This window comes from Amblyomma mixtum, chromosome 8 (genome assembly GCF_055824585.1).
Source record: "Amblyomma mixtum isolate Tamu chromosome 8, ASM5582458v1, whole genome shotgun sequence".
NCBI lineage: Eukaryota > Metazoa > Arthropoda > Arachnida > Ixodida > Ixodidae > Amblyomma > Amblyomma mixtum.
In genome coordinates this window covers 137,740,736-137,767,816 of record NC_143019.1, presented here as the reverse complement: position 1 = coordinate 137,767,816, position 27,081 = coordinate 137,740,736, and the positions used below count along the sequence as shown (strand labels likewise).

At 48.5% G+C, this 27,081-nt stretch overlaps 1 protein-coding gene across 1 annotated transcript in view; it reads left to right on the top strand.

Annotated features, from left to right (window-relative positions):
* Positions 1-14,063: 14,063 nt before the first annotated feature.
* LOC149334594 (uncharacterized) overlaps positions 14,064-27,081 on the top strand; it is a 69,507-nt gene continuing 56,489 nt past the window's right edge. Inside the window, exons 1-3 of the mRNA XM_089557958.1 lie at positions 14,064-14,234; positions 14,658-14,717; positions 24,604-24,672. Coding sequence (XP_089414084.1) covers positions 14,064-14,234; positions 14,658-14,717; positions 24,604-24,672 — 300 coding nt within the window. The remainder of the gene's footprint in view (positions 14,235-14,657; positions 14,718-24,603; positions 24,673-27,081) is intronic.

The window sequence follows — 27,081 nt, the reverse complement described above, 5'->3', positions numbered from 1 at the left end:
TGAGGCAGTACAAGGGGATATGGACTGGGCATCGTTGGGAGCACGGGAAGCTCAGCGTAAAATACTATATGAAGAATGCCTGAAGAAATTAGACGATAACAGGTGGGCAGCTCAGGCATTTAAATACTTATACAGAAAGAGCGTTGACTCAGAGTGGCGGAAGAGAACTAGGAAACTAACCAGTGAGTATGCCGGACACGAGGACGGAGAAAGAAAGAGCATTAAACGACATGTTAGAAACGCGGAAGTTAAAAATTGGATTAATTCAATGAAAAAGAAGCATAGCGTAGAACTATATCGATACTGGAAAACGCAGATCAGGAAATAATTTTTCTATAAGAGGCAGTGTCCTACTGTTTGAAGCTAGGTCAGGGCGTCTTAGAACGCGCAGCTACAAAAAGAAAATTAACGAGGATGATGACATATGTCCTGTGTGTGGTAGATATGTAGAAACAATTGAACACCTCATACTCAAATGTGATGGTATACATCCGGATGTCGATGCAGACAGCGTCACTCTTCTTGGGGCCCTAGGGTTTAAAGATAACAATGCTTATGCAAACAAATCTGCGGTAGAAGTTAGCAAAAAGTTATTGGAAGACTGGTGGCTGAAAAGCAGAGTTGACATAAGATTAGAAGTGTAGGAAACCAGAGTGAAAGAAAATGGCAAATTTTAATGAAAATTTACAGCACAGTAGAACAAAAATAAAGTAAAAAAGCTGAGCATGGTTGCCACCATCCCGTATCGCATACGTCCGTCCATCCGTCCATCCGTCCGTCCGTCCGTCCGTCCGTCCGTCCGTCCGTCCGTCCGTCCGTCCGTCCGTCCGTCCGTCCGTCCGTCCGTCCGTCCGTCCGTCCGTCCGTCCGTCCGTCCGTCCGTCCGTCCGTCCATCCATCCATCCATCCATCCATCCATCCATCCATCCATCCATCCATCCATCCATCCATCCATCCATCCATCCATCCATCCATCCATTCATCCATCCATCGATAAGCACAAAATCTTGTCACCGTGTCAGTATGGTTTTGTACAAGGTACCGGGACGGAAATGCTTTTGGAGGATTTTTCCGGCATGTTAAATCGATCTTTTGAACGTAACCAAGTTGTGTGTGCACTGTTTCTGGATGTCAGCAAAGGTTTTGACAGCGTGTGTCACAGTGTGTTATTGTGTAAACTGTCCAGGTTAGGCTTCCGTGGAGTGTTTCTTTAGTTTTTGGAAAATATTTTAGTGCAGAGAACGCAATACGTCTCCACTGTGCGGGTAAAGAGCGCTTCTTTGTTAATTAAAGCTGGCGTTCCGCAAGGTTCCATAATTAGTCCCCTGTTATTTAATGTCCACGTGAATGACCATTCAAACTTTGTTCCTGTAGGCCTGTACCAGTACGCTAACGATACTGCACTCGTAACCCAGTCACCGAACTACTCTAACTCAATTTTTTCTCTTCAAGCTGCAGCAACAATTTCTACTGACTGGTTCTCAAACAACCTAATTAAAGTTAACAGCTCTAAGACTCAGTTTATATGCTTTCACAACCCGATGAAGAAGGTAGATTTAAACCAACACTTGTTCTTGCACGGATCTGATTGTTCCCAATGTCAATGTTTACCCTTGAGCTATACAAATACAGTGAAATACCTGGGAGTATACTTTGACAGTGCTCTTTCATGGAATGATCACTTGTCCCACGTTTGTAAAAAGCTCCGAACCGTCTCCTGTGTGCTTTACAACATCATGTACTACATGCCGCTTTCAATACGCAAAGTTATCGTAAACGCCCTTGGTAATAGCGTACTGCGCTACGGCATAACGATTTATGGTCACTGTGCAGTTCGCTGGAAGTGCAGGTTTAATTCTCTCCTATGATCATTGTTATAAAATATCGGCTATGATTTAGGTCCTTCCCTCTAATTCTGATCTCTTTAAGGTATTTTCTCTACCTGATTTTGATCGCCTTTTGATGGAAACGATCGTCCTGAAACATTTTTGGCTTAGTGACTACAAGATTCCATATGTTCCCACACGGTCTTTTCGACCGAAGGAACCTTTTGTTGCGAAGCAATATTACTTTAGCTACCACCTCAGCCCGCTCCAGCGCAAGGCGGTGGTAGGCACCACTTGACCTTTTGCATGACCTGTGGCATGACGTCATACCATCTGTGTAAACACGGGGCCCCATCTCGCGCCGTCGCAGCGCGAGGCTGGTAGGCACCAATGGCGGCCTAACTCTCGCTCCTCTCACCAGGGGCGCCGCGCGCGGAGTGACGTCATACCATCTGTGTAAAAACGGGGCCCCATCTCGCACCGTCGCAGCGCGAGGCTGGTAGGCACCAATGGCAGCCTAACTGCCGCTCCTCTCACCAGGGGCGCCGCGCGCGGAGTGACGTAATATTATGTGTGTAAAAAAAAACGGGGCCCCATCTCGCACCGTCGCAGCGCGAGGCTGGTAGGCACCAATGGCGGCCTAACTCCCGCTCCTCTCACCAGGGGCGCCGCGCGCGGAGTAACGTCTTACCATCTGTGTAAAAAAAACGGGGCACCATCTCGCGCCGTCGCAGCGCGAGGCTGGTAGGCACCAATGGCGGCCTAACTCCCGCTCCTGTCACCAGGGGCGCCGCGCGCGGAGTAACGTCTTACCATCTGTGTAAAAAAAACGGGGCACCATCTCGCGCCGTCGCAGCGCGAGGCTGGTAGGCACCAACGCCGGTTCACTCCTCTCGTCAAGCCTGTTAGATGCCGCCTCAAGCAAGCAAGGCACTTCGGCAGAATGCAAAGAGGAAGCATCAGCGAGCTACCGAGACGGCAGAAGAACGACTTTCCAAGCGGCGTGCTCAATATGCAGCCCGACGGAACCTGTCGTATTGCTTCGCAATTACCAGGCTTAACCAAACTAAGCCACAGCCAGTTTTTTGTATTCCCCAACGGTCTACAAGATATGGAAGGCGTGTAAGAGTTTATTACTTTCCCTTTCACTTTAACAAGTTAACTCCAAGTGTTCGCCGGGCAAAAACTAAATATAAAATAAAAAGATGCTGCGATACATTAATGAGAAGGTGTACGACATCATACGCATGTGCTTTACCACCTGTCAAGTAAATCCCGTGATTTCATTGGTTACTGCTGTATTTATTGCATTGATCTGACGTATTGTCATGCCACTTTGGTTTTTCTTCCTCGCAATTTAATCTAATGAGGATTTTTTTTGTACATGTAACATGAGTCTTGTGTCTATTTTGTTCTCACCACGATACTAATTTGATGTCCGTTGTTTTGAATGAGCTTTTTTTGCCTGTGTGTATGTCTGCACGGTTCCGCTGCCTGTCGGGCTCTGCCACTCAAGCCCTATGAGGCTTTGGCAGGCCGGATTTCTGCACATTTTTTTTACTATTTGGCGCAATAAAGTATTATTATTATTATTCGAGTGGGCAACTCCTACTTTAAAATAGGCCTTTCTACCCGAGATAAAGTCACGGATATAGTTGAGAGTGCGGGCTCCCAACCTGAGTTCATGAAAGTTCTCCAAGATCGCTTCATGTCTAACATTATCAAAGGCCTTCTCCAGGTCGAGTCCAAGAATTATTCTAGTGTCCCGGCGACACATGTTCCGGACACTTCCGGTGTCAACATAGCCATCTAATGTTAGCGCATTAGCGAAAGCCGCGATAGCATAGTCCTCTCGCGCAGTGGCCAGCGTAGCTGATCAGTTCGTGCCACCGCGGGTTCGAATCCTGGCCATGGGCGTAGAAGCAGCACGATAGGAAACATGGCTGATAATAGACGTCTTCATGTTATCCAGGTTAGTCAATCGTGTTCTCTTCATGCGAAGAAAACGTCTAATCGTTCTTTACTGCTGCATCCGCGACCACAAGTGCTTTGTGAAATGTGTTGTGATTTTACCGACTGTTGCGCAAATCAGAGAAAATCGAAAAAAATTCTCTCGGCTTAATCGCGCGTTTGTTCGGGCTCAAATTTCGCACAGAGGTTGCATTTGGTGGTCAGTTTTGTTTTATACTATATTTAAGTGGGGTACTGCCTGATTTAGTCAGAATTATCAGGAAATCCCCATCGTATGCGGTGACGGCGAACCAAAACCGAAAGACTTCGCCGCAGTGGTACCTGTGGCGCCATCTCGCAACCATTGGAGAAGCGAGCTCTCCACCGGGGAGGGTGCTGGGAAGGAGTAGGACTCGCATAGCCATGCGCATGATGGCCAAGCGCATAGCCAAGTCACGGCCATGCCCTTCTCTTGATCGCTGTACGCTCGCATTTTCGGTGATGTCTCGCGCTGCTTTGCAGCAGAGAGCACCAAGCAAAGATAATTTGCTCACCAACTTAGCACAGCTGGGTTTCTCCGGTGGGTGCGAGATGGCGCCACAGGTACCATTGCTGCGATGTCTTTCAGTTTTGGATCGTCGTCGCCACATACGATGGGGATTTCCAAATAATTCTTACTGAATCAGGCAAGTACCCCACCTAAATGTAGTATAAAACAAAACTGACCACCAAATGCAACATCTGTGCGAAATTTGAGCCCGAACAAACGCGCTGTTAAGCCGAGAGAATTTTTTTTCGATTTTCTCTGATTTACGCAACACGCGATATAGAGGCGCATCGTATTTTGTTGCTTTGCTCGGGAGACGTGGAACTAAATCCTGGGCCTAACCGCAAGCCAGTAATAGAGCGAGAGCCTGAAGAAGCCAGTGACGGTGACACGGCGTGCAGTCGTCGACATAACGAAGTTATGGCGGCGCTATTATATATCAGAACCGCTTGTGAGGCGTCGGCGGCCGCTCGAGCTGAACTGACGAAAGCTGTTGATGCTGTGAAGGCTAATCAGCAGGGTTTAGCGAAGAAGCTATGTAACCTTGATGCACGACTCGCTTCCGTTGAAACCAAAGTCAATGCTTTTGGTAGCCTAGACCAAGAACTGCAGTTAACAAATGAAACAATCAATGACTTAAGGCAACAAACAGCGCACTCCTTTTCCGCATCAATGATCTTGAGGATAGGTCACGCAGAAATATTTTAATACTCTATGGTGTCCCTGATGATGATGAAACCTGGCAGGAAACAGAAGAAAAAATAAATAATTTGCTTTCCTCTAAGATTGGCTCGGAATTCAAACCTGACGCAATAGAACATGCCCACCGCCTTGGAACGTCATTTGCCCATGATAAGTGCCGACCTGTGATAATAAAGTTTTCTCATTTCAAAGCGAAAGAATATGTAATGGCACATCGTGCGAAGCTCAAAAGTAGTGAAATTTCTGTTTCTGAAGATTATTCTGCCCCGACAAGGCTCGTTCGAAAGAACAGTGTTGTTAATATCCTTTTCGAAAAAATTCTTGCCAATCGAATTAATAGATTTCTAGAAAAATACCATATAATTTGCCCACAGCAACACGGCTTTCGGCAGCATCATTCAACATCAAGTGCAGTCCAGTTATTAACCGAAAAAATAAACTGTGCTTTAAATAACAACAAACTTGTGGCTGTGGTCTTTCTTGACTTAAGAATGACAGAAGCCAACAGCCACAGAAACCAAAGGGCACACGGGATTTTTTTAACTAATTTATTTATTTTGTGCTGTTGATCAATTTAGAATATTACTGAATATATTATCGCTTAAAGCTAATTTTAGAAAAGCAGAAGAAAAAACAACCACATGCCGCCGGTGGGATCCGAACCCACGACCTCCGAATTACGCGTCCGGTGCTCTAGCTCTGAGCTACGGCGACGGCTGTCAAACCTTCTGCTTTCGGGGGTATTTATGTTTACAAGTAATCTAACCTTGAGAGTGTTCATCAGCGCCACCCACGTTCATAAGCGGCGGACGTAGAACGTCCCGAGTTACCGCAGGTGTGACGTAGAACGTCATCGAACGGAGAGGGTGGAAGCTGCGTGAGAACCCTCTTATGCTTCCTATGGCGTCAAGGCTGCCAGAACCAAGGTCCTCGCTAAGCAATTAAGCAAACAAGAGAAGGGGAATGAGGGGCTCGTTATAAATATGACAGAAGCCAACAGCCACAGAAACCATAGGGCACAGGAGATTTTTTTAAACTAATTTATTTACTTTTGTGCTGTTGATCAATTTAGAATATTACGGAATATATTATCGCTTAAAGCTAATTTTAGAAAAGCAGAAGAAAAACAACCACATGCCGCTGGTGGGATCCGAACCCACGACCTCCGAATTACGCGTCCGGTGCTCTACCTCTGAGCTACGGCGACGGCTGTCAAACCTTCTGCTTTCGGTGGTATTTATTTATTTATTTATTTGTACATACTGCAGCGCAATTATATGCGCTATGGCAGAAGCCAACAGCCACAGAAACCAAAGGGCACAGGGGATTTTTTTTAAACTAATTTATTTATTTTTGTGCTGTTGATCAATTTAGAATATTACTGAATATATTATCGCTTAAAGCTAATTTTAGAAAAGCAGAAGAAAAAACAACCACATGCCGCCGGTGGGATCCGAACCCACGACCTCCGAATTACGCGTCCGGTGCTCTAGCTCTGAGCTACGGCGACGGCTGTCAAACCTTCTGCTTTCGGGGGTATTTATGTTTACAAGTAATCTAACCTTGAGAGTGTTCATCAGCGCCACCCACGTTCATAAGCGGCGGACGTAGAACGTCCTTTAAGCGATAATATATTCAGTAATATTCTAAATTGATCAACAGCACAAAAATAAATAAATTAGTTAAAAAAATCCAATGTGCCCTTTGGTTTCTGTGGCTGTTGGCTTCTGTCATATTTATAACGAGCCCCTCATTCCCCTTCCCTTGTTTGCTTAATTGCTTAGCGAGGGCCTCGGTTCTGGCAGCCTTGACGCCATTGGAAGCATAAGAGGGTTCTCACGCAGCTTCCACCCTCTCCGTTCGATGACGTTCTACGTCACACCTGCGGTAACTCAGGACGTTCTACGTCCGCCGCTTATGAACGTGGGTGGCGCTGATGAACACTCTAAAGGTTAGATTTCTTGTAAACATAAATACCCCCGAAAGCAGAAGGTTTGACAGCCGTCGCCGTTGCTCAGAGGTAGAGCACCGGACGCGTAATTCGGAGGTCGTGGGTTCGGATCCCACCGGCGGCATGTGGTTGTTTTTTCTTCTGCTTTTCTAAAATTAGCTTTAAGCGATAATATATTCAGTAATATTCTAAATTGATCAACAGCACAAAAATAAATAAATTAGTTAAAAAAAAATCCTCTGTGCCCTTTGGTTTCTGTGGCTGTTGGCTTCTGTCATATTTATAACGAGCCCCTCATTCCCCTTCCCTTGTTTGCTTAATGACTTAAGAAAGGCTTTCGATACTGTTCACCATTCCATCCTTTTGTACAAGCTAAAACACTACGGCTTTAGAGAACGCATTTTCGAGCTGTTTTCTAGTTACTTCGGTCAACGTCATTAGGTAGTCGTAATGAATAATGTATCATCGTCACCACAACGTATACACACGGGCGTACCCCAAGGGTCTGTTTTGGGACCCCTGCCTTTTTCCTTATATGTTTCCGATCTCCCACGTGCACTACATTTCGGAGATATGCTGATGTACGCCGATGACACCGCTATAATTATTACAGGAAACAACATCGAGGAAATTGAGTCCAAAACGAACTTAGATTTAGCAAGCATCTCTTACTGGTTTTCAGCTAACAAGCTGTCTGTTAATGTTCGCAAAACAAAATATACTGTATTTCACTCCCGTAGTAAACAAGTAGATATTAACTGTATGAACATTTCCATTAACATTTCCATTCCTCTACTGCAACATACACCTTTTTTAAATATCTTGGCGTAATATTTGATAGGCACTTGCACTGGCAAAATCACATATCTGCAGTGGGGGCGAAACTGGCATCCGGGTGCTATCAACTGCTGCAGGCACGTGACTTCTTTGACACAAATATTTTACACATTTTATATTTCTCCTTTATCCACAGTCACCTTTCTTACTGCCTAGATTCTTGGGGATGGACCTACAACAGTTATATCGAGCCAATCCGAAGATTACAGAAACGATCATTAAGAGTCATAACTCATTCTAAACTGGATCATCCCCGCAAATCATTATTCGAAGACTTACAGATACTACCTTTCGATTCACTACGCCTACTGAAAACAGCTACTACCGTAAACAGCATCGTAAGATACAACCATCCTTTCCTTATATCCCTATTTCACACGTCATCACGTCCCACCAGGAATGTAACGCTTGGAAACTTTAATCTGCCACCCACTCACAACGTATATGGAGAACGACAGCTCGCTTTTATTGGTGCAAAAATATGGAATACACTTCCCCACGAAGTAAAATACGCTCAAAATTTCACTCCTACAGCAAAAAAATTCTTTCGGCACACACTTACTAAGAACTAACGCTTACTCAACCTGCTGCGCGCATTTGTTATTATTATTATTATTGTTTCTTTTTTGGACACAGACGATGTTTTTCATATTATAGAGTTGTTCCGTGTAATGTTTTTTTTCCCCATTTCTGCACTTGTATTCATACACATGTATCTACCCCGCTGTTACAAGTTCTAATTGCATTGGACTGGAGTGTCTGTACGATTGTATTTCATTTTTTGGACCCATGACTAGCCTACGACTACGGGTCCAGACAGTGTTGGACACATCTTTGTGTACTTTTACATGTAAATAAACAATTTGAATTTGAAGCTGATTGCTTTCGCAACATCTTTGCCTGAATCGCCAACTTTTAAGCTTCGTTACGATAAGCTGGCTCTGAACCAAAAGCTCTATATTGATAAGCACAGCACGGATAGTGTCCAGGAACTGCCCCCACCGCGTCATCACTCTCTTCGTGATAGTGCGACTCGTGGCTCAGGTGCATGCGCATCGCAACTTCAGAAAGTGCGGCCAGTTCTCACTGAGCCTGAAAACGTGACTCTATCTTACGGTTTGGAAAGCGCGCGCAACACACAAGAAAGGACACAAACGCAAACCAAATATACCAACAAGACCCAGTCGTAGCTCTTGTAACTGTACCTGTTGAGAAATGTAATTACTGGCCTGCGAACATCCAGCGAATAAGCACAGCACTAAAGTCCCCAAGGTCTGCGGAAATATTTGTCTGCCCCGTGTACTCAGCCATGGTTCCTCTGGAATCCACCCTTGCTGATCAATGCCTTTCTAAAAAGCAGCGTTTGGTGAGAGGTCTGGCATACGCATAGAGCACTGACGTCGGAGACAAATGTTGGCGCAGCTCCCGCGCACACCTCCTTGAGATTCAGAGAAAGTGAGAATCCTTTGTTAACAGGTACTCCGCGGACAGTTTTCATTTCTTGGGAAATTTCTTCTGGCATCAAGTGCAATATGGTGGTGGTGAAAAACATTTATCAACCATAAAATACTAGGACCCAGCCATCAAGCAGTAACAAATGATTGAGAAAAAACTGCAATGAATTGTTTTTGGCTGTTGTGATCTCTTCAGACCTACCATTATTGAAAAAGGAAGTCTCAGAAGTTCATCGTATAAAATCCCATCTCCTGAAGTCGCCTTCGCAGCTTCTAGAGGGCGCACAGAAAGAAATGGCCGGTCTTGTCGAAAGCCTCCCTAGGTTGTTTTACTGCCTTCGTGAAAAGCTCACGCGTTTTCTGGCCAGCATTTCCTTAGCCGCAAGAAGCATGCTCTGATGGCTGAAAATCTCTGAAAATCTATATATTGATTTTTTTTTCAGTAAGTTCAGTGGTAACTTGATACTCCTCAGAGCCTTGAATTTAGGTTTTTATTTTCACAGGTTGGTGCATTGATTCATCGTGCGTCATTGTGCGAACTGTTCGGCATATGTTTCAAATTAAATATTTTAAGAACAGCGATTTCTCTCCGGGATCGAAATTCGACACCGAAAAGCGCTGAATCAATGATAAAAAAATAAACACCAAGAAAAAACTCCCGGATTTGAAGAAAACTAAATACGAAAAAAGAAACTCTGCTTTCGCATAGCGTTGCTACCCGGCATAAAAATATGGACGGAACAAGCGAAAGCACGGCTGTAATTACAGACGAGAAAAATTATTGATGACACAAACATACCTGGCCTCCCAGAATTTACGTCTACGCAAAGATTCACGCACTGGTTTATTAAATTTAATTTGGGGCCCCTGCTCGCAGCAGCATTGAAATATTGCACGGCATACGCCATCGGCTGCCTGTCACGAAGGCGCACCCAAGCATCTTGCAAACAGCAGTTTCCTGGAAAAAGCGATTGCTCCCCTGAGAAATATCCGCAGTGTTCCCGTGTTATATGTGCAGCTGGCATGTCCCCTATGCTTGCCTTCGCATAATTTTTCACTGTGGTGTGCCTTGAAAGCCGTCAGTTGTCAGGGCTCTGGGATGGCTCATTTTTTTAGTTTACCTTCCCTGGTCATATGTCTTGAGTGGATTGCTCCACATCACTTTCGTGCTTAATGCAATAAAATGAATGTGCAACCGCGCAGCCTTTCTTCCGCACACACAGAAACAGGCAGTGAACCCAGCCATTGTACAAGCAAGGTCGTGGTCCAAACTAGGAGATAAAGGCTCAAGCACCGTTACGCGCACTTGGCAACCAGCTCGAGCGATAGGCAACATGACGTCTTCACGCTTCTTTCTTTGGCTCTTCTTTTCCGCTCCCTTAATTTCTTCGGTTGTGTCACGCGCAGACAGGTTCGACGTCTGCGAAGAAAAGACAGGTGAGCGCTCACGCCAGTACCTCGAATCGTGTTAAGAACAGCCACAAAAATTCCATCCTTCGCTCGTTGAACTTTAGTCTCAAACTAAACTTGTAAGTGGAATTTGTTATACAGCAATATAGATCTGAGTTTGCATTTATCAATGGGGTTTGACGTCTTACTGCGTCGAAAAAAAAATCACAATGTTTGCCTGAATTCCGTGGACGTGCGAAAGCACATTTGCATAAATGATAATAAGGACAATGTAAACAGAGAGTTTTTTCTTTGTGTCTTCGCGCCGCAGATGTAAGTTGTTAAGGAAGGCGATGTGGAAGTGCACAGCGCGAGAGTGTGTTGCAGCTTAACACAAAGTGCGATCGGCAGCGGCGATAACCTAGCGCTCTCGTGCACTGGCCAGCGATGCTGTTCTCTTCGTGCCACTGCGGGTTAGAATGCCTGTTGCGGCAACATTTGTTTTATTTATTTTAGATATTTGTCTCACTTTGCACAAAACCACAAACACCGCAATATCTTGCTCTGGGTTTACCCATCGGAATAGTGGGTGGTGGTGAAAGCTTCTATTTGGTGAAATAGAGTTTGAGAGCCACAGAGTGTCCTCGCTGCAAGCCACAGAGTGGCCCCGCTGCATGTTCGGAGTCCCTAGTCCGGGAGAACGCATGACGAATCCCCGTCTCTCGCCCGTTTCACCAGAGCTCTTCGGGACTCAAGCGAGGAGCAGTTGAGGAGGGCAGTCTCCCATGCCTCTTGGGAATGGGCAGGGGAAGGGGGTAGGTGGGGATTTTGAGTACATGCCCACACCATGTGGAAGATATCACAGGCCTCCCCACAGTGCGGACATCGCCCATCCATGTTAGGATCACAATGTTTGATGATTGCAGGCCAGAGTAGAGTACCTGTCTGCAGGTGCCTTAAAGTTCGCTCCTCCGTCTTACTCAGCCTCCTTGCAGGGGCCGCGAAAAGGCGGTGGTTGTCGCTATGATGTGTTAATATTTCTCTCAACCGCAGAAGTGGTTGGTTAGTCTCCGAGCCAGAAGAGCTGGGATAAGGACCCCGGTGAGTAAGCGCTCGGGCAGCCGCGTAAGCGGCCTCATTACCTCGTAAGCCCTGGTGGCCAGGAGCCCAAATGATTCTTTTCGGTGTTGGTTCAGTGGCAGTCCATTTGAGAATACAAGCAGCTAAGGGGAAGATTTCCCCTGCCAAGTAATGATCACATGCTTTTCGGGAGTCCGTGATGATGATTCTCGAATTGGCGTGGGCGGCAGCAAGCGCTATCGCTACTTGCTCGGCTCGCATTGAATTCGGGGCTCGAAAGGAGAGTACATCAACACATATTTCCTGGTGAACGACAGTGGCCGTGTAAAATCCCGTTGGCGATGACCCTGCTACGTCTACATACTATACACCGGGTCAGGAGCCATGTTGTGTTTCAAGAGCCCGAGCCCGCGCTTGTCGTCTGTTTTCGTGCATGTCGGTGTCCATGTTACGCGGGAGCAGGGAGACCCAGCGAATATGGCGCTGCAGTTCTAGAATACGCTCAGCCTCACCTGGAGTGCAATCGTGTTGGATGTGTAACCGGTTTAGCAGGCGGCGTCCGGGGGCTATCTTTATGAACCGCGTGTATTGGTTCATGAGGTGGACCTCCCGCAGCTCCTGGTAGGAGTTTAGTACCCCAAATATCTTGAGTTTGGCATTGGAGGTAGCCACTGGGAAATCCAGGGCTCGATTTATTCTCTTGCGGAAGATGGCGTGTATTTGCGCGCGTCGTATTGCTTAGTAGTGAGGGGGCAAGGCACGGCGTAGAGGATCCGGCTAGTCACGAAGTCGTAGACGAGCCGAAGCGCGTCTTTGCCCCGGAGACCGCCCCACTTGTTGGCAACGCGGCGGATCATGCACCCCTACCTGTTTGCCTACTCTCTTGAATTTCACAATAGGGGAGTCCAGTCTGAGGCTGTGGTGCATGAAGGGGCCCAGAATACAGAGCTCCTTCATATTTCTAATAGGACCTCCTGACAGAGAGATGTGTATTGCTGTCCTATCCTTTGGGTTCGCTCTGACATGCAGAAGCTCTGATTTCGCTGGAGCACATTGGATCCCACAGTCAATAGCATACGCATTGACTATGGTACTCTATGTCCTCAGGCTCCCCTTGGTGGTCCAGATTGTAATGTCGTCTGCATATAAAGCGTGTTGAAAGCCTTCTACCCGGGCCAGTTTGCGTGGAACGCGCATCATAGCTATGTAGAATAGGAGCGGCGATAACACCGCTCCCTGAGGGGGGGTGGGGGGACCTAGCGTCGGTGTCGGGAGCGGTCGCATACCACATCGGCTCCATGACAGATCGCAATTAATTCCCCCTTTTCTCCCGGCAAGCCTGGCATCATCGTCTCCAGGAACCTTAGCGGCACCCGTCTACAGAACATTTGTTAAGGTAGGGCCAATTTCTGACCAATTTCCGGTCATTTGAAGCTTTCAGCACGCCGCAGTGGTGCTAATTCTAAAGGCGCCGGGGCCCGCAATGGCCCCTGTAGGGAATCCCACGGGTCTGGCGGCTCCAACTCAAGTCACCGGATGCGACCCGCAGACCTTGCGGATCGTAACAATGGACACGAATTAAATCGAGGATACGACTCAAGGCGAGGAACTTCTACCAACCGAGGACGAATACCTACAGGATAGAAGAACGGAAAGAGGAACGTGGCAGCGGCACCGAGGGACGCCGGTGCTGGTGCCGCCCAGCAAAAGGCGCCGGCTAGCTCTGCGCATACGAAAGGCGGGAGTGCGCTGAACGCCCCCTCGAAGCGCTCCAAGCAACTCTGGTGGCGGCCGCAGAACACGCCGCGCATCGAAAAACACGAGATCATCGGGGTGCTCAAACCGCAGAACACTGTCCACCTCAAGGCAAGTTTTGGTCTTGGACAAGCCGGTGCTGCAATCCGCAGCATCCTTGGGGACGACGCAAATGCGGGACTTGCGGTGTGGCCAGTTTGGGACCAAACCGTGCTAGTATCTGTGCTCAAATCAGTTTACGCCGCGGAGAAGCTACTCCAGGATATTATGATGCCGGCAGAGGACCGCGAGTTATCATTCCGGGGACACCCCAAACTCTCCGGTCAGTTCTGTCAGAGCGTCCTGACTGTTTCGCCAGACGAAACGTCCGCAACCGTTAAACGCAAACTCAGTGCGGAACCAAAGGTGGTGTCTGTGCGCAAGCTGGGGGAAACTCCGACTGCGGTGATCAACTTTGCGGGGACCAAGGTGCCACGGATGGTGTTGTAGAGCTACGAACGCCTCCCTGTTCGCCTGTATAAGAAGGCCGTGCCTGCATGCCACCGTTGTGGCACAGTGAGCCAATCGGGGCGATGCGTGCCGGCGACCGCAGCCCTGGCGCTGCAAACGCCGCACGAGTCCAGGTTCCAGGTGCTACTACTGACGGCCAGCGGAACATGAGTGTGTTCCGGGCTGCCTCATCTGCGGAGGCCGCCGCAGTCGTGGATTGGTGGTTTGGTCGTCCGTCTCGGCTGCCGGAGGCGGCAGGTTCAAAACTCACCGTCGGATACCAACCGTATGGGTACAGGCTCCCCCCGACCTGACGACCGGTTTGTTCAGAGGGTGCAGTCCTGGTAGAGGCTCCGTATACCCCGCTATGCTCTTCGGGACGTACCCTGTTTCGAACAGGCGCCTGAAAAGGTGGTTCGATATATGTTCCTGTGCCGTCTCGTGGTTGTCTCTGTGCCGTGTGAGTGTTTAAAAAAAAGGCGGCCACCCAACCGGAGCTCCCGGCTGTGCCGGTCGGTTCCGGAAAGGCATCAATCCGGGGTCCCCATCCGGATCCAAGCCAAAGACAAAGATGATGCCCAAGCAGGCTCCTCCGCCCAAGGCAAAGAGCGCCAGCCGCTAGGCCAGAACCCTAGACCCAACCCGGACCATCGAAACCTGTCAAGACCGGGGTACAGGCGGGGCCCCCGGTCCTCAACGCCAAGGACTTCCCGCTCTTGGCACCCATCCAACCACAGGTGAGCAGTTGGAGTAGGGCAGTCTCTGGGCCCCCTACCCGTCTATCCCCCACCGAATTCGCCCTACACAGCAGATAGAGGAGCTCAGACGCAACAACCAAATTCTAGCGCACAGAATTAGAGGCCAAACAGGCCGGATGATCCGAACCAATGCAGGAAGCTGAACCAGATGACGAGGATGACGGATCATCCGTAACATCCTGCCACACTAGCGTCTCGCGGTAGACCGGGGACGAGGTAGTCGGATCACTTTCCACTGCTGGTCGCGTCGCCGGCCTTGAGGCCCTGAAGCGCCAAACCTAGCAACTGGAGGAGCAGGTGGCGGCCCTCCCGAATCAAATTATGTCAGCAGTCAACGAGTCCTGGCCATGTTCAAGGCGGCCTTAACGCAAGCACTTCCCGACCTTATGGCCCAAGTCACTCACACCGACCTTTAAGCCGTGCAGCCCTGGATCAGCTCCCAAATTAAACACACCACTAGCTGCGAGTCCCCGCACCTCAAACGTAAGATAGCCTCAAGCCAGAGAGCGGAGGAACACGGTTCAGGGTCGGCTGCCGGTGGGTCGGTGAGGCCCCTCACTGGGGTGGCGCCGGCTCCCGGCCATAGCTAGTCCGCCCGCCCCGTAAATAAATACAACGAGATGGCTAGCAGGTCTAATAAGAATGCAAAAGACCTTGAAAAATTTCAAATCAACCAATGAACTGCAGGGGTTTCAGAGCTTGGAAAAAGCGGTCTCACCTCCAGCGCTACCTGCAGTCCCTAGGTGACATGCCGGAGCTCATTGCCCTGCAGGAGCCCGGCATTGACGCTAAATTCTCGGGCTACAGCGCCTTTACGGGGGCCCGTCTACGTGCATCCTGGTGATAAGGCTTACACCGTGGTTCAGGTCGACTTAAACTTGAGCACCAAGCAATAATATACAGTCGTCCGGGTACTGCGTTTCAGACGCCCTGAGCCGTCAATACGTATCCTGAACATATACTGCCCTCCGCATAATCTGCGCGTAACTTTCAGTGAAATCTTCCTTCGTGCGATCAAAATGGCAGCCAAAAAGCCTCTAGTGATCGTTGGAGACATCAATGCTCCCAGCTTTCACTGGGGCTATCACTTCAAAAAGGCGAGAGGACGTAAGCGAGCGGAGCTCATCTCCACCCTCAGCCTCACGTTGCTCACGGACCCGGCGTAGTTATTGTTTTATTTATTTATTAGTACCTCAAAGGCCCACTAGGGGCATTACATGAGGGGTCTGGATATATATCATTTGAATAAATCAGTAATGAATGATTTGAAGGATTCCAGGTCAGGATGGATGAAAAACTCAGCGGGCAGGTCGTTCTCTTGCGGTCTGGGCGAAGAATGATTTCAGGTGCGCAGAAGTGGATGGTCGAGGTGTATGAAAAGCTTTCGGATGACTGATGCCAAGTGCAAGGCGGTGTGCAGGGGTGATAACAGAATGACTCAAGGGCGAACGCCTGTGGAAAAGGCATAGTTTGGTTATTTTCCTACGGGATTCAAGACTGGGGAGGTTAGCTTTTGTTTTCAATCCTGTTACGCTCGTATGATATGATTCCCACCCGAAGGGGGAACTCGGTAACCCGCGACACGTGTTCTGACCTTTTTCTCGTTAAAATCCTATACAGGCTGCCTGGGAGAACTTGGGAGATTCTCTAGGCAGCGATCACTGCCTTCGCCGGATTACACTCGTGGCAAAGGCAGCGCGCAAAAAATGGGATCAGGCCAAGCTGACCGATTGGCACAAATTCCGAAGTCACGCCGTAGTGTTTCGAAGTCAGGGTAGTGTTCGGAAGTCACGCGGTAGCGCTGGTGTTTTGTTCTTCCCTTGTGTCGTTTTTCATTGCGCTGTTTTTCCAATTCGTAAAATCACGCGGTAGTCTTTAGCGGCGGCTACGCAGAGTGGGCTAACCACATACACAACATGTAATATCTCGAAAGGGGCCTTTAAGGTAAATAAATGAACTGAATTCAGAAACATCACGTCACTACGCTACAAACCACCAAAAAGATCCCCGCAGTGGACACTCACCTCCTGCATTTGTGGGAGGCGCGCCGGAGCTTAAGTAAATGGTGGAAAAAGCAGAAAACTAATCGCAAACTACGCGCCCGCAAAGCCAAACTCACAGAGCCGGCTGCAACGTATGCTACCGAACTCTCAGATTCAAAGTGGATAGCACGCTGCGGCGCCGCAGCTCATCAGATGAGCTCCATGGGGACATGGCGTCTCTTTCCCAGTCTAATCGACCCCTCCCAAACGATAGGGGAGAGGCAAAAGCAGCTCCGACGGGCTCTGCATGGGTATCAAGGTACGACGGCGCAACTCGCGGACACTCTGCGCGACAGATATCTCTGTCGTACGGAGGGCCCGCCTGGGCCTGAGTGCATGTACTCTGGCAGGCGTAATGAAACACTTGATGCCTCTTTTGAGTCGCACGACCTTAAGGCGGCCTTAGCAAAAATGCTCCTGGTTATGGCTCCAGGACGGGACCACATAACAGTGAACCTGTTGGCGAACCTACCGGACTCAGCCTACCTCCATTTATTAGAATACATCAACCAGATCTGGGACGGGCGTCCACTCCCTCCCGAGTGGAAAACGTCACTTGTGACGTTTATCCCAAAAACAGGTAAGGCCGTGAATACGGACAACCTGAGGCCCATATCACTGACCTCGTGTGCGGGCAAGCTTATGGAGACAATGGTACGGGATCGCCTCTGTCCATACCTGGAGAGCAAGGGCTTCTTTTCAGTCGCCATGTTCAGCTTTTGCCCCCACATGACTGCACAGGACGTCCTCCTCCAGCTGCACAAGGATGTAATACCACCCACACCTATGCAACACAATGACAAAGCTATCCTCGCCCTTGATCTGAAAAGTGCTTTCGACAATATTAAACACGGAAGCATCCTGGCCAACTTAAGTCCTACCGATTGTTGGGCTAGGGCCTACGCGTATGTAACAGACTTCTTGACTAATCTCCAGGCCTTTCTTCGGATTGAGGACGCGGAATATGACCCTTACATGATGGGAACATCGGAGTAGTGCTTTCGCAGTAAAAGCAATAAAGGACGTCTTGATTCCAGCCGCCTTCACCAGAAGAAGAGCAGCCGCACGGCTCACGTTGAACCTTAATTTGATTTGTAAAATGAGAACAGTGATAACAAAAGCCCACTCAGTTTCCGCTTCCAAGCTGCTACAAAAGAAAAGTTGCTCGCCCTTCTTTTCTCGCCGCATGGCTGTGTCTCCATCCACCATCCACCTTTGGGAACGATGCGGTGCATCAGCGCTGTGGCTTTGTCGTGGGAATTTGAAAATATTCCACTGAGTTAGCCATCAGGATCTGTTTTGACAACAGTCCCTAACTAACTGCTATAAAACAGTACTACAGCCGTGCAGCCCCGTTAATTGATCTTAATATTCCCTCTTCCATAGCACCGTAAAACTTTGGAACAGTGTGCGTGTCGTGGCAGTTAGTTGCTCCTTTATATTTGCAAATCATCTTTGAACTGCACCTGTCATTTATTTTTTTCTTCGTTTGATTTAAGCATATGACTTCTTTGTTAGCTCTGCTTAATTTTTTGCTTTTTCTTGGACTCCGAAATTGCGGTTCAGTGTGGTTTCTGCGCCCCTGTTTTTCTATCATTTTCTTTCTTGCACTTGGCGAAATCTTTAAACCACACTTGCTTGTGTCCGAGAAGGGCCCGCAGTATGAGTTAACTACAAAAAAAAACTCACAGGAAGGTTACGAGAGTAGAACAGCGAAGTTAGCACAGCCGCACCTTCGTCGGGTTGCTATAGGGGAAATTCCATCGAGAGTACTGGTTGCTGGGGCCGAGCCGAGAGAGAGAGATGGTTCTCGAACCACCGCCGATCGCGTACCGAGCAGTTGTAGCTGAACAGGTTGTCCAGGAAATTGTTTCCTGAATGCCTCGGTTGCATCCCCCGAGTTGAACTGCTTGAGTTCTGCCGTGGCTTACCGAATCCGTTCCCGCGTGGTTCCGGGCGTCTACGGCGATTCGTGTGGAATTCCGTGGCTCTAACTTCGCGTCTAAGCGAAGTTGTTTCGGCTTCCCCTGCCACAGCCGACGAGTGGTCTCGCTTACGTCACTTTGCTGATGCCTCCGCGTTACGTAATGCAGTATCGTTCTGGCAGGCTCGGCGATCGCTCCCGATCTCGAGCTTGCCGGATCGCTTTGTAGTATCAATGTCTTGCTTCCAGCTTGGTATTTCAGCAACAATAATCAGATGCGCTACAGTAAGATTTCATGCCTTTGCGCTGAGCAGCGCGAAGAACACAAACGATACCGGTAGGCAACAAATGACGAGTGCTGCCTTGGAACTGAGTCCTTATCAATGCAAGAAAGGCATCGAAGAAATGAAGACCTGTCACTTCTCATGCACTTCCCAATTCCTTCTCATGCAGCAAAATACAGGGCTTACTGACGCGCTGCTCTTCCAGTCTTGCGGTATGGAATGCTTCCACAACTTTTCGAGGTAACTGATCTCGGTGCTTATACACCCTGCGCGTGTATATGATTTCTCGGTTGACACGAGAAATCATAGAAGCGGAATGGATATCACTTTTGAAAGATGATTGTGTTAGTACCCCCTCTGTTTCATTGCTGGCAAAAGGGCCCGCATATCGGGCTGTTACGCTTTGCTAGCGCATGGTTTGACGGCGTGTTGGTCGTGATGTCGATATAAAACCACCTTTCCTTTCTGAAATAAACCGTTGTTGGAAGTTAGCGCCGTGTGTTGTCTGTCTTTCTGTGTCCTTGTTTCTTTGCGCTACGTTTTTACGTTTCGGTTGAGAGGGCGCTGGTTCTGAGAGCAGGCGCATACACATTTGGGGCCTCCGGTGCGGCGCCGTAGGAGACAAGGTACGGGAAACCCGGAGTGACGGCCGGCGGGCTCCGTCTCAGCTACTCAGCTCTTCTGCCCCGGCTCTGCCGCGTCATGCCACGTGTTCTTATACTTATCACGCCATCTTCTTCTATGTTCGTGCCTGTGGCCACGTCATTATTACACGTCATCCTTATCATCGTTATTTTCTTCCTTGGGCGTACGTGTCTTCCTTCCTGGAATTCGCCTCTGATATGTGATACTCGTGCATGATTATCGTCGGAGTGCGATCAAGGCGATCGCATACATTTTTCATGTGTCGTCACCTTCACTGCAAATAATCCTGTCGACGAATCTGAATATGCGGAGCTTCACTGCCATGTTTGTCTCCGACTGTGAACCTCCCAGCAGAACGAGCAGAGGGTTGTCGTGTGCCCCCGCTCTCTCAGAATGGCTCTTTGTTGAGTTTCTCGTCGAGACCAACATGATATCACTCCCCTATCTGCCCTACTCGCCAAATTTCGCGCCGGCTGACTTCTTTCCCCGGATTCAATATGCTTGCAGAAGTGTTGCTTCCTGGGCAAGTTGTCGATTCATAGTAATAGAGCAGCGCGTAACAAGACAGGACAAAAGGAGGAATACAAAAGGTTACGAGCGCTATCAACTGTTGATTTCTTGCTGTTGCCACATTCGCTTTTCGTTTCCACATCACTCTCGAGATGCAGGGCGAATCTTGAAGAATTATGGATGCGCTTACGGAAAATGACTTTCTGGCCGCCGCTTACCAGCAATGGGAAGAACACCTAAAAGTGTTTATTACTGGCAGGCGGCTGTTTCAAAGCACATGTTGATTAAATTTAAGTACGTAATGTCCGTTTTTGCCTCGAAGCCTATGCTGTCCAAATTTAAGTACGTAATGTATGTTTTTGTCTAGAAGCCTATGCTGTTCAAATTTAAGCGTCATTCTTTGCTGTTAGCGCGCTGACTGCACGCGGTAGCAGCGCAGATGATGGACAGCTCATTAGACAGGCGACGCATGCCACCTGACCGGCTAGGCCAGCATGGCACACCCAGTGACTGCTATCCAAACATCTAAAATCGCTGCCGTTGATTCATAACTCACTGCGCGTAGTAGTAACGACCGCTCGATCTATCGGCCTTGCCAGTAGTTTCGCTTGAAACACTGCCCCTGTATCGAACCAACCTCTTCTAACCCTTCAGTTCACATTGTCCAACCGACACACATCTATGCATTGGCTGATTGTGCAGCTCGTCGGCACGCTTGACCGGTGGTTTTACAGCCGAATCCACTTATAACGAACATAACAGTCGCGCGTATTGCGCTCGTTGCATAGGATGTTCGTAGTAAGTGAGCTCCTTGCATTGCAGCCAAAAATATAAAGTCCGCCAAAAGTTAGGTTCGGTCCTTAAAAACTGCATCATGCGCGTCTATTTCTCCAAAGCAGGCCTTACCACGGTGCTTTTCAGGCTCTTCGAGGAGGTCATGTTCTCCTCGCCGAGATCATTGCTGCCAAAAATACGCTTTAAGGACGGGACAAAACTAGTCAGGTTGAAGATTCCACGGCAGCTGGTCGCAGGTCGGCCATATTAATCGGTCTGTTAACAGCAAGGGGAGTGCTCGTCCTCTGCGTACAGCGGATCCGTCAGAGCACGACTCTGCGATGTTGTCGGCCGCACGTAGTCATCCGAGCCAACATCCGACCAACTATGCATCAAGTAAGAGTGGCCACAAATCTACATGCGCCTGATCATGGTGCCTTCGTCACCGTAATCTGCCGTTTCTGGGCTCATCCAGCGACGAAAGTAGCGTAGAAAGAGAAGTTTATTTTGATCTATGAAAACAATAAAATACGAAACAAAACTTCTGAACTGAATGGTTTGAACATTCGAGGGCACGCGCAGTGCCGCAGTACTGAGCACGTCAGTAGGGCAGTAATGAGGCCGACACTCAACCGCCGCGCAGGGCGATGAAGTACGTCGACCACTTGCGCAAAAACTCAGCCTCGCTCATTGACAGTGCGTCCACGCATGCTTGCTCAAAGAGGCGCGTGCGGAGGCGCTGCAACATCTGAAACATCGCTCTTTGCGGACGGCCATTTAAGGAAGCCACTCCTCGCTGCCGCCACAAAACGAACATGCCGACACACAAGAGCATATTTGCAAACAGTTCGCGTGACCTAGTGCGCGCTTCCAGGCGGGTTACAAACATCCGTGACACTAGTATCCAAAAGGTGCGCGCCACTACACAGTCGAACATTGCGTGCCGCATTGTTTCTAAGAGACCACATTGCGGTCATCGGGCGGAGGGCGCCACGCCCCACGCCGCAAGGCGGTCTCTTGTGGGCAGGACCCGCCAGCCTCGCAACCAGCCGAATTCCCTGATATATGCAGGAACTGCAGGCGAGGTCAGTTGGCGCCAGCACGCCCGTCTCTCATTTTCTGGAGTTGTTCGCGGGTGAGCTCTGCTACCGTTAGTGCCTCACACATCCTGGAGGGCGGGGTTTCATCAACATCCAGATCGGGCATGCTGGCAGACAACGACGCCAGTGTGCGACGCACGTTAACAAAAAATGCCGGTGGCTGCTCGGCTGTAGGGCCAACCACGTGTTCTGAAAAAAAAAAAAAAAACACGTTACGCGCTGTACCCAGGAAGTATGCGAGGAGTGTTCTCCCGGGATAGTCTGGGTTGCGCACAAGATCGCGTACACCTCTCAAGGCGAGCACATTACACATGGTGCGGATGCAAGGTACGCTGAAACCACCCATGTACGTCGGAAGGCGAATGAACAACCGTGACACAAGCTCGGTTTTGCCTGCCCAAACGAAAGAAAAACAGGCCGTGGTTAGCCTGCGTGCAAACGTTCGCGGTGGGGTTGCGACGCGGGCGACAAAAAAACATGCGGCTAGGACTGTGGACTTGACAATATAGCTGCGCTCTGCCATTGAAGGCGGAAAGTTGACGCCACCGAGAGGCGTTTCTCAGCGTTCGTGCAGAGGTTAGTCCAGGTTTCGCGGGCTACTTCTCCGCTGGCGAGGAATACTACTCCCAGGACTTTCACTCCCTGCACCCACTCCACCTCGCCCGCAAGGTTCGGTGTGAAGGTGCCAAACCTTAGCGCCTTGCTTTTTCCCCTGTTTAATAGGGCCCCGGATATCTGGGTATACTCGTGAAACAGCCGCGAAAAAGAGGCGTAGCTATCCTCGTCCTTGAGAAAAAGCGACACGTCGTCGATATAGCGTGACGTCATTGTCGCGGTGACGGGCTCACATTGTTGTTAGACCCGACATACTGGCAGGTGCAGCTTCAGACTTTTGCGCAGCTTTGAACTGCCAAGCACATTGACAGCGAAACCATTTGAATTAGTGAAAATAAAAGGTGATATTTGTTTTGTGGATATGAAACAGCAGCATTTATTGCCCTGATTTCGCGCTAACATAGAGCGGACCAAGGAGCACTTGCAGTCATTCATACACGCATCGCGAAGCGTGTGCGGCGCTCTGGTTTCTCGTTGTAATCCGGCAGTCTTAAAAAGGATTGATGACAACAATAGCACAAATTTAGCAAAACTGAAGCGTAAGTTCAATATTTTTGGTTTACATTTTCGACTCCTCGCTGATGCTTATCGAATAGTTGAACGATTAGACGAGACCACATCTATACTGCATCTTTTGTAAATAAAAATGAAGCGTGATTACCGGAATGGTGCAGCAGGCAGTAAGCGCTAGCTGGTTCGCGAAATAATTCACGGAAGGAGGTCGTAATAGACAACGGGTCTGGTGAGGGCTTCTTTTACGGTGATGCTAACTTAGGACTATTAGGAATAACATTATTAGGACTATCATTAGGACTACGGGCTAATTCAGGAGTATTCAATGAAAAGAATATGTTTCATTTTGTTCGGCCGCAGCGTTGGCCGGCTGTGTAACGTTTCCGTTTCTGGCATCCTAATAATGTTTGGGTTGTTTATAGGCATATAGCGACGTATATGCGTAACCGGGTTTGCGCTGCAGTGCGTGCTGCACTGCAGGTAAGTGCGCGTGTTTTGCGACACTGGCGACTGCATGAGATAGCTCTGGGACAGAAGTCTGCTGTGATGGAAACAGCCCTTGTTCGATTCTTACGATGCCCGTAATCATCTTGAAAGCTTCCTGCTCAGGGTTGTCAAAATGCGTGACTATTTCCAGGTATATATTGATCAACTCTGTTAGCGATAATTATGCCGAGTTTGTCTTAGTCGTAAGCGACCGGCAGATCCATTTTTACTACTGTTTATGCACCACGGTGGAACTTTGAACTAGATGGTTGACAGAGTGAAGAGATGCAGCGCTCGAAAGATAATAAGTTGCAGACGATCGTTCGTCCGCGTCTCTGGATGCATCGTGTCTCTCCCGAGCCGTATCTTTTCACTATTTTTGCGTCTGGGCGTGGAACAAATTTAACAAATGTGACTTACCCAGAGCAGAACGCGCTGTTTTTTACGCGCGTACAATATATTTGTTTCCCCTCTGTGATCACAGAAAAGCGAATGTTGATTGATTTTATGTGTGCCTATGTGCAGACCATAAGTGATCTACAACGGAAGTGTTTAGTTTTCTATCCCGATGCCCTATGCTAGGCTGTTACGGGCAGAAAACTTTCGCATGTTATGCAATTTTCTCTGTCTCGGCATGTTTCTACACTGAGGGGCCTCTGAAAAAGACGAGGAAATGAAAGAAAGGCGCCAATTAAATAAATTCCCAAGCTGCCCTAGCTGATTTCTCGACATTCCGCTGCACAGGGATGAATGGGACAGAAAACGTATTTTTAGTTTCCTTTGTGCGCTTCAGTCTTGCCTAAATGGCGCTAGTCGTGCGTGGTATTCTGTTACCTGTCGCCAACTATCTCTTTCGGAGATTATGTTTTCTCCAAAATACCTATCTACTGGATTAAGAACACTGCGAAATGGTTTATAACCTGCCTTTGGATACAGTACAGACCAAAGGCCTTTCTCGACTTCTCTCCCCAGGCTGCGTATAAAATGTGCCTTGTGTTCCGCTTCTGCTTTCACAAGTACATCCCACTGAAGAAATCTAAGGTGAGTGTGCGACAACGATTATGCTCTTCCTGTAGCCAATTTACTGATTTTCACATGCTCTCCATCAGTTCTGGACTTAAACATGAACGGCATTTAGCCCACAGAGTACCAAGAAGAGCAGCTGAATATCTTTAAAAAGTTACCGGTAGGAGGAGTGTAGACCAAGAAATAACATAAAGGTAATATGGGGCGAAAATAGGACCACACGTAATTAAGCTACTTACAGCACTAACAAACAATAAAGCACTAATACAAACACTACTTAACAATGATGGCAAGAAATATATAAGTATCAGCGAAGATCATTTTCTCCGGGCTTTGTAAACATGTGTGATCCAAGACCTGCTAAAAATCAAATTACTTTTGTTTTTCTATTATCCAAAAAATAAATAAAAAAGAGTATTTCAAGCAGTCAGCGTACAGTGCGTGTTCTTTCACTACTCCTGAATGTTTTGGCGCATCCCCTTTCTTTCTGAAGCCCTGGCGTACTATCAGCAACAAATTAAACACGAACAATGCAATTGAAGCACCAAAACCTAAATGAAGGTATCTTATCCGGCGGGATCTCTTTACTTGCGCAGACTAATATTGTTTCACAGGCGCGAGGACGTTCCTTTAACAGTTTAACCAATTATGGCTCGTATTTCCTCTCCAGGAGCTACTATGCTCGTGTTTTCTGATGGCATTTCAGTTCACTTCTTCGTGTTTCATTTTTTGCGGTTCATTATCATCTTTAGCCTGACCGTGCTATCAAAGGCACTGTCTGTCTAACTAACATCTCCTTTGTCAGCTGCGGCCACCATATCCCCGCAAACTTCTCAATTTCATCTCCCCACATTAGTTATGCCGCCCCTTGCTACGCTTGCCTTCCACTGGAATCCAGTCTGTGAGCGTAAAGGACCACCGTAATCTTGCTTCGCATTACATGCCTTTCAAAAGCCTATTCTTTTTTAGAGCGCAGCTCTTTGGCGTCCGTTCCTGGGTTTCGCGTCGTCGTCGTCGTCGGCGTTGTCGTCGGCGTCGGCCTCGTAACCAGCTCCGCCCCCCTTTCATCCGCAGCTGGGGTTGACTCACTATCGGCGTCAGCGGCATCAGTCAGTCGCTGCTATCTCTTCCCTCCTCCCTTTATCGTGTTGTCCGCTTGCTGCGCGCGCTTCTGCCCCCATCGTTTGCCGCTGGGTGTACACGCCGCCCCCCTCCCCCCTCTTCCTGCGAGTCTCCGGTTGTCAAAGCGCCGGCTCGAACTTAATTCCTTTCTTCGCTCCTCCTCCAATGCAACCCCTGTGCGGTGGCAATCAGAGAGCCAGATTGGTGGCGGCGGATCTGTATATGTGCACCGCCCGAGCCGAAATTGCCGCTGCCGTTCGCCACTGCGAAATTATCTGCCAGTTCTTTCTGAGCCATGAGCGAGACGACCGATGGAAGTCCTCCGTCTGCTAAAAAAAAAATTCTGTGATAGCGCATACATGTGTTGCTCGATTTCTTTGCCTCAATCTATCGAAAAGGTGAAACAGCTTATTTGCTGCGCTCAAATTTCGCATTAGGAAGTAACGTAATCGTCGGTAATTTTTCTTCTTTTCGACTAGGATATAATTAACCCGCGTTTGTTCCCTAACCCACACCGCCTGCTTTCGTTCTCTTAACGCTACACCTAACACTTTTCTTTCCATAGCTCGCTGCGTTGTCCTTAACTTAAGCTGAACCATTTTTGTTACCCTTCATGCTTCTTCCCCATAGGTGAGTACCGATAAGATATAGCTGCTCTATAATTTTCGTTCAACGGGTGCTCGTAAACTGTCATTCAAGATCTGAGAGAACCTGCCAAATGCCCTCCACCCCATTTTTAAGGCGAAAGCCTTTAATGTCTCATCGTTGTAAGCAGCAGTTATCGACAGAAATGTCACGCTTTTCAATTGGTCGAAACTGTCGTGACGTCACAGTGCGCGAATTTCAAATGGGCCCAATTGTACTTCTCGTAGCCATGCAACCAATTGAATGGAGTATGCTCCTTAGCTTAGCTATTTGCTTAATTACCCAATTACCCTAATTAACTTTTGTAGTCAAGCCATATAAATAAATAAAACCGAGTAGGAAATTCGTCGAGCTCGGGAATCGAACCCCGGTCTTCGGCGTGCGAGACGAGCATGCTATCCACTCCGCCATGCCAGCTCGATGGTTTGGTGGTGGTGAAAATATTTTAATGAAATGGTTTAGGAGGTTGTAGCCGTGGTTGGAGCTCTCAGTCCGGAACCCCATTGGCGTAGGCTGCTGTCCGGGCTTTTTCGATGAGTTGCTTTTGACTCTTTTCGTCCGAGCTGGACAGAGCTGCCTCCCACCCCTCCTGCGTTGGCTGGTTATTAACAGTGATCGCCTGATTTCGTTGGCAGGCCCATACCATATGGTACAGGT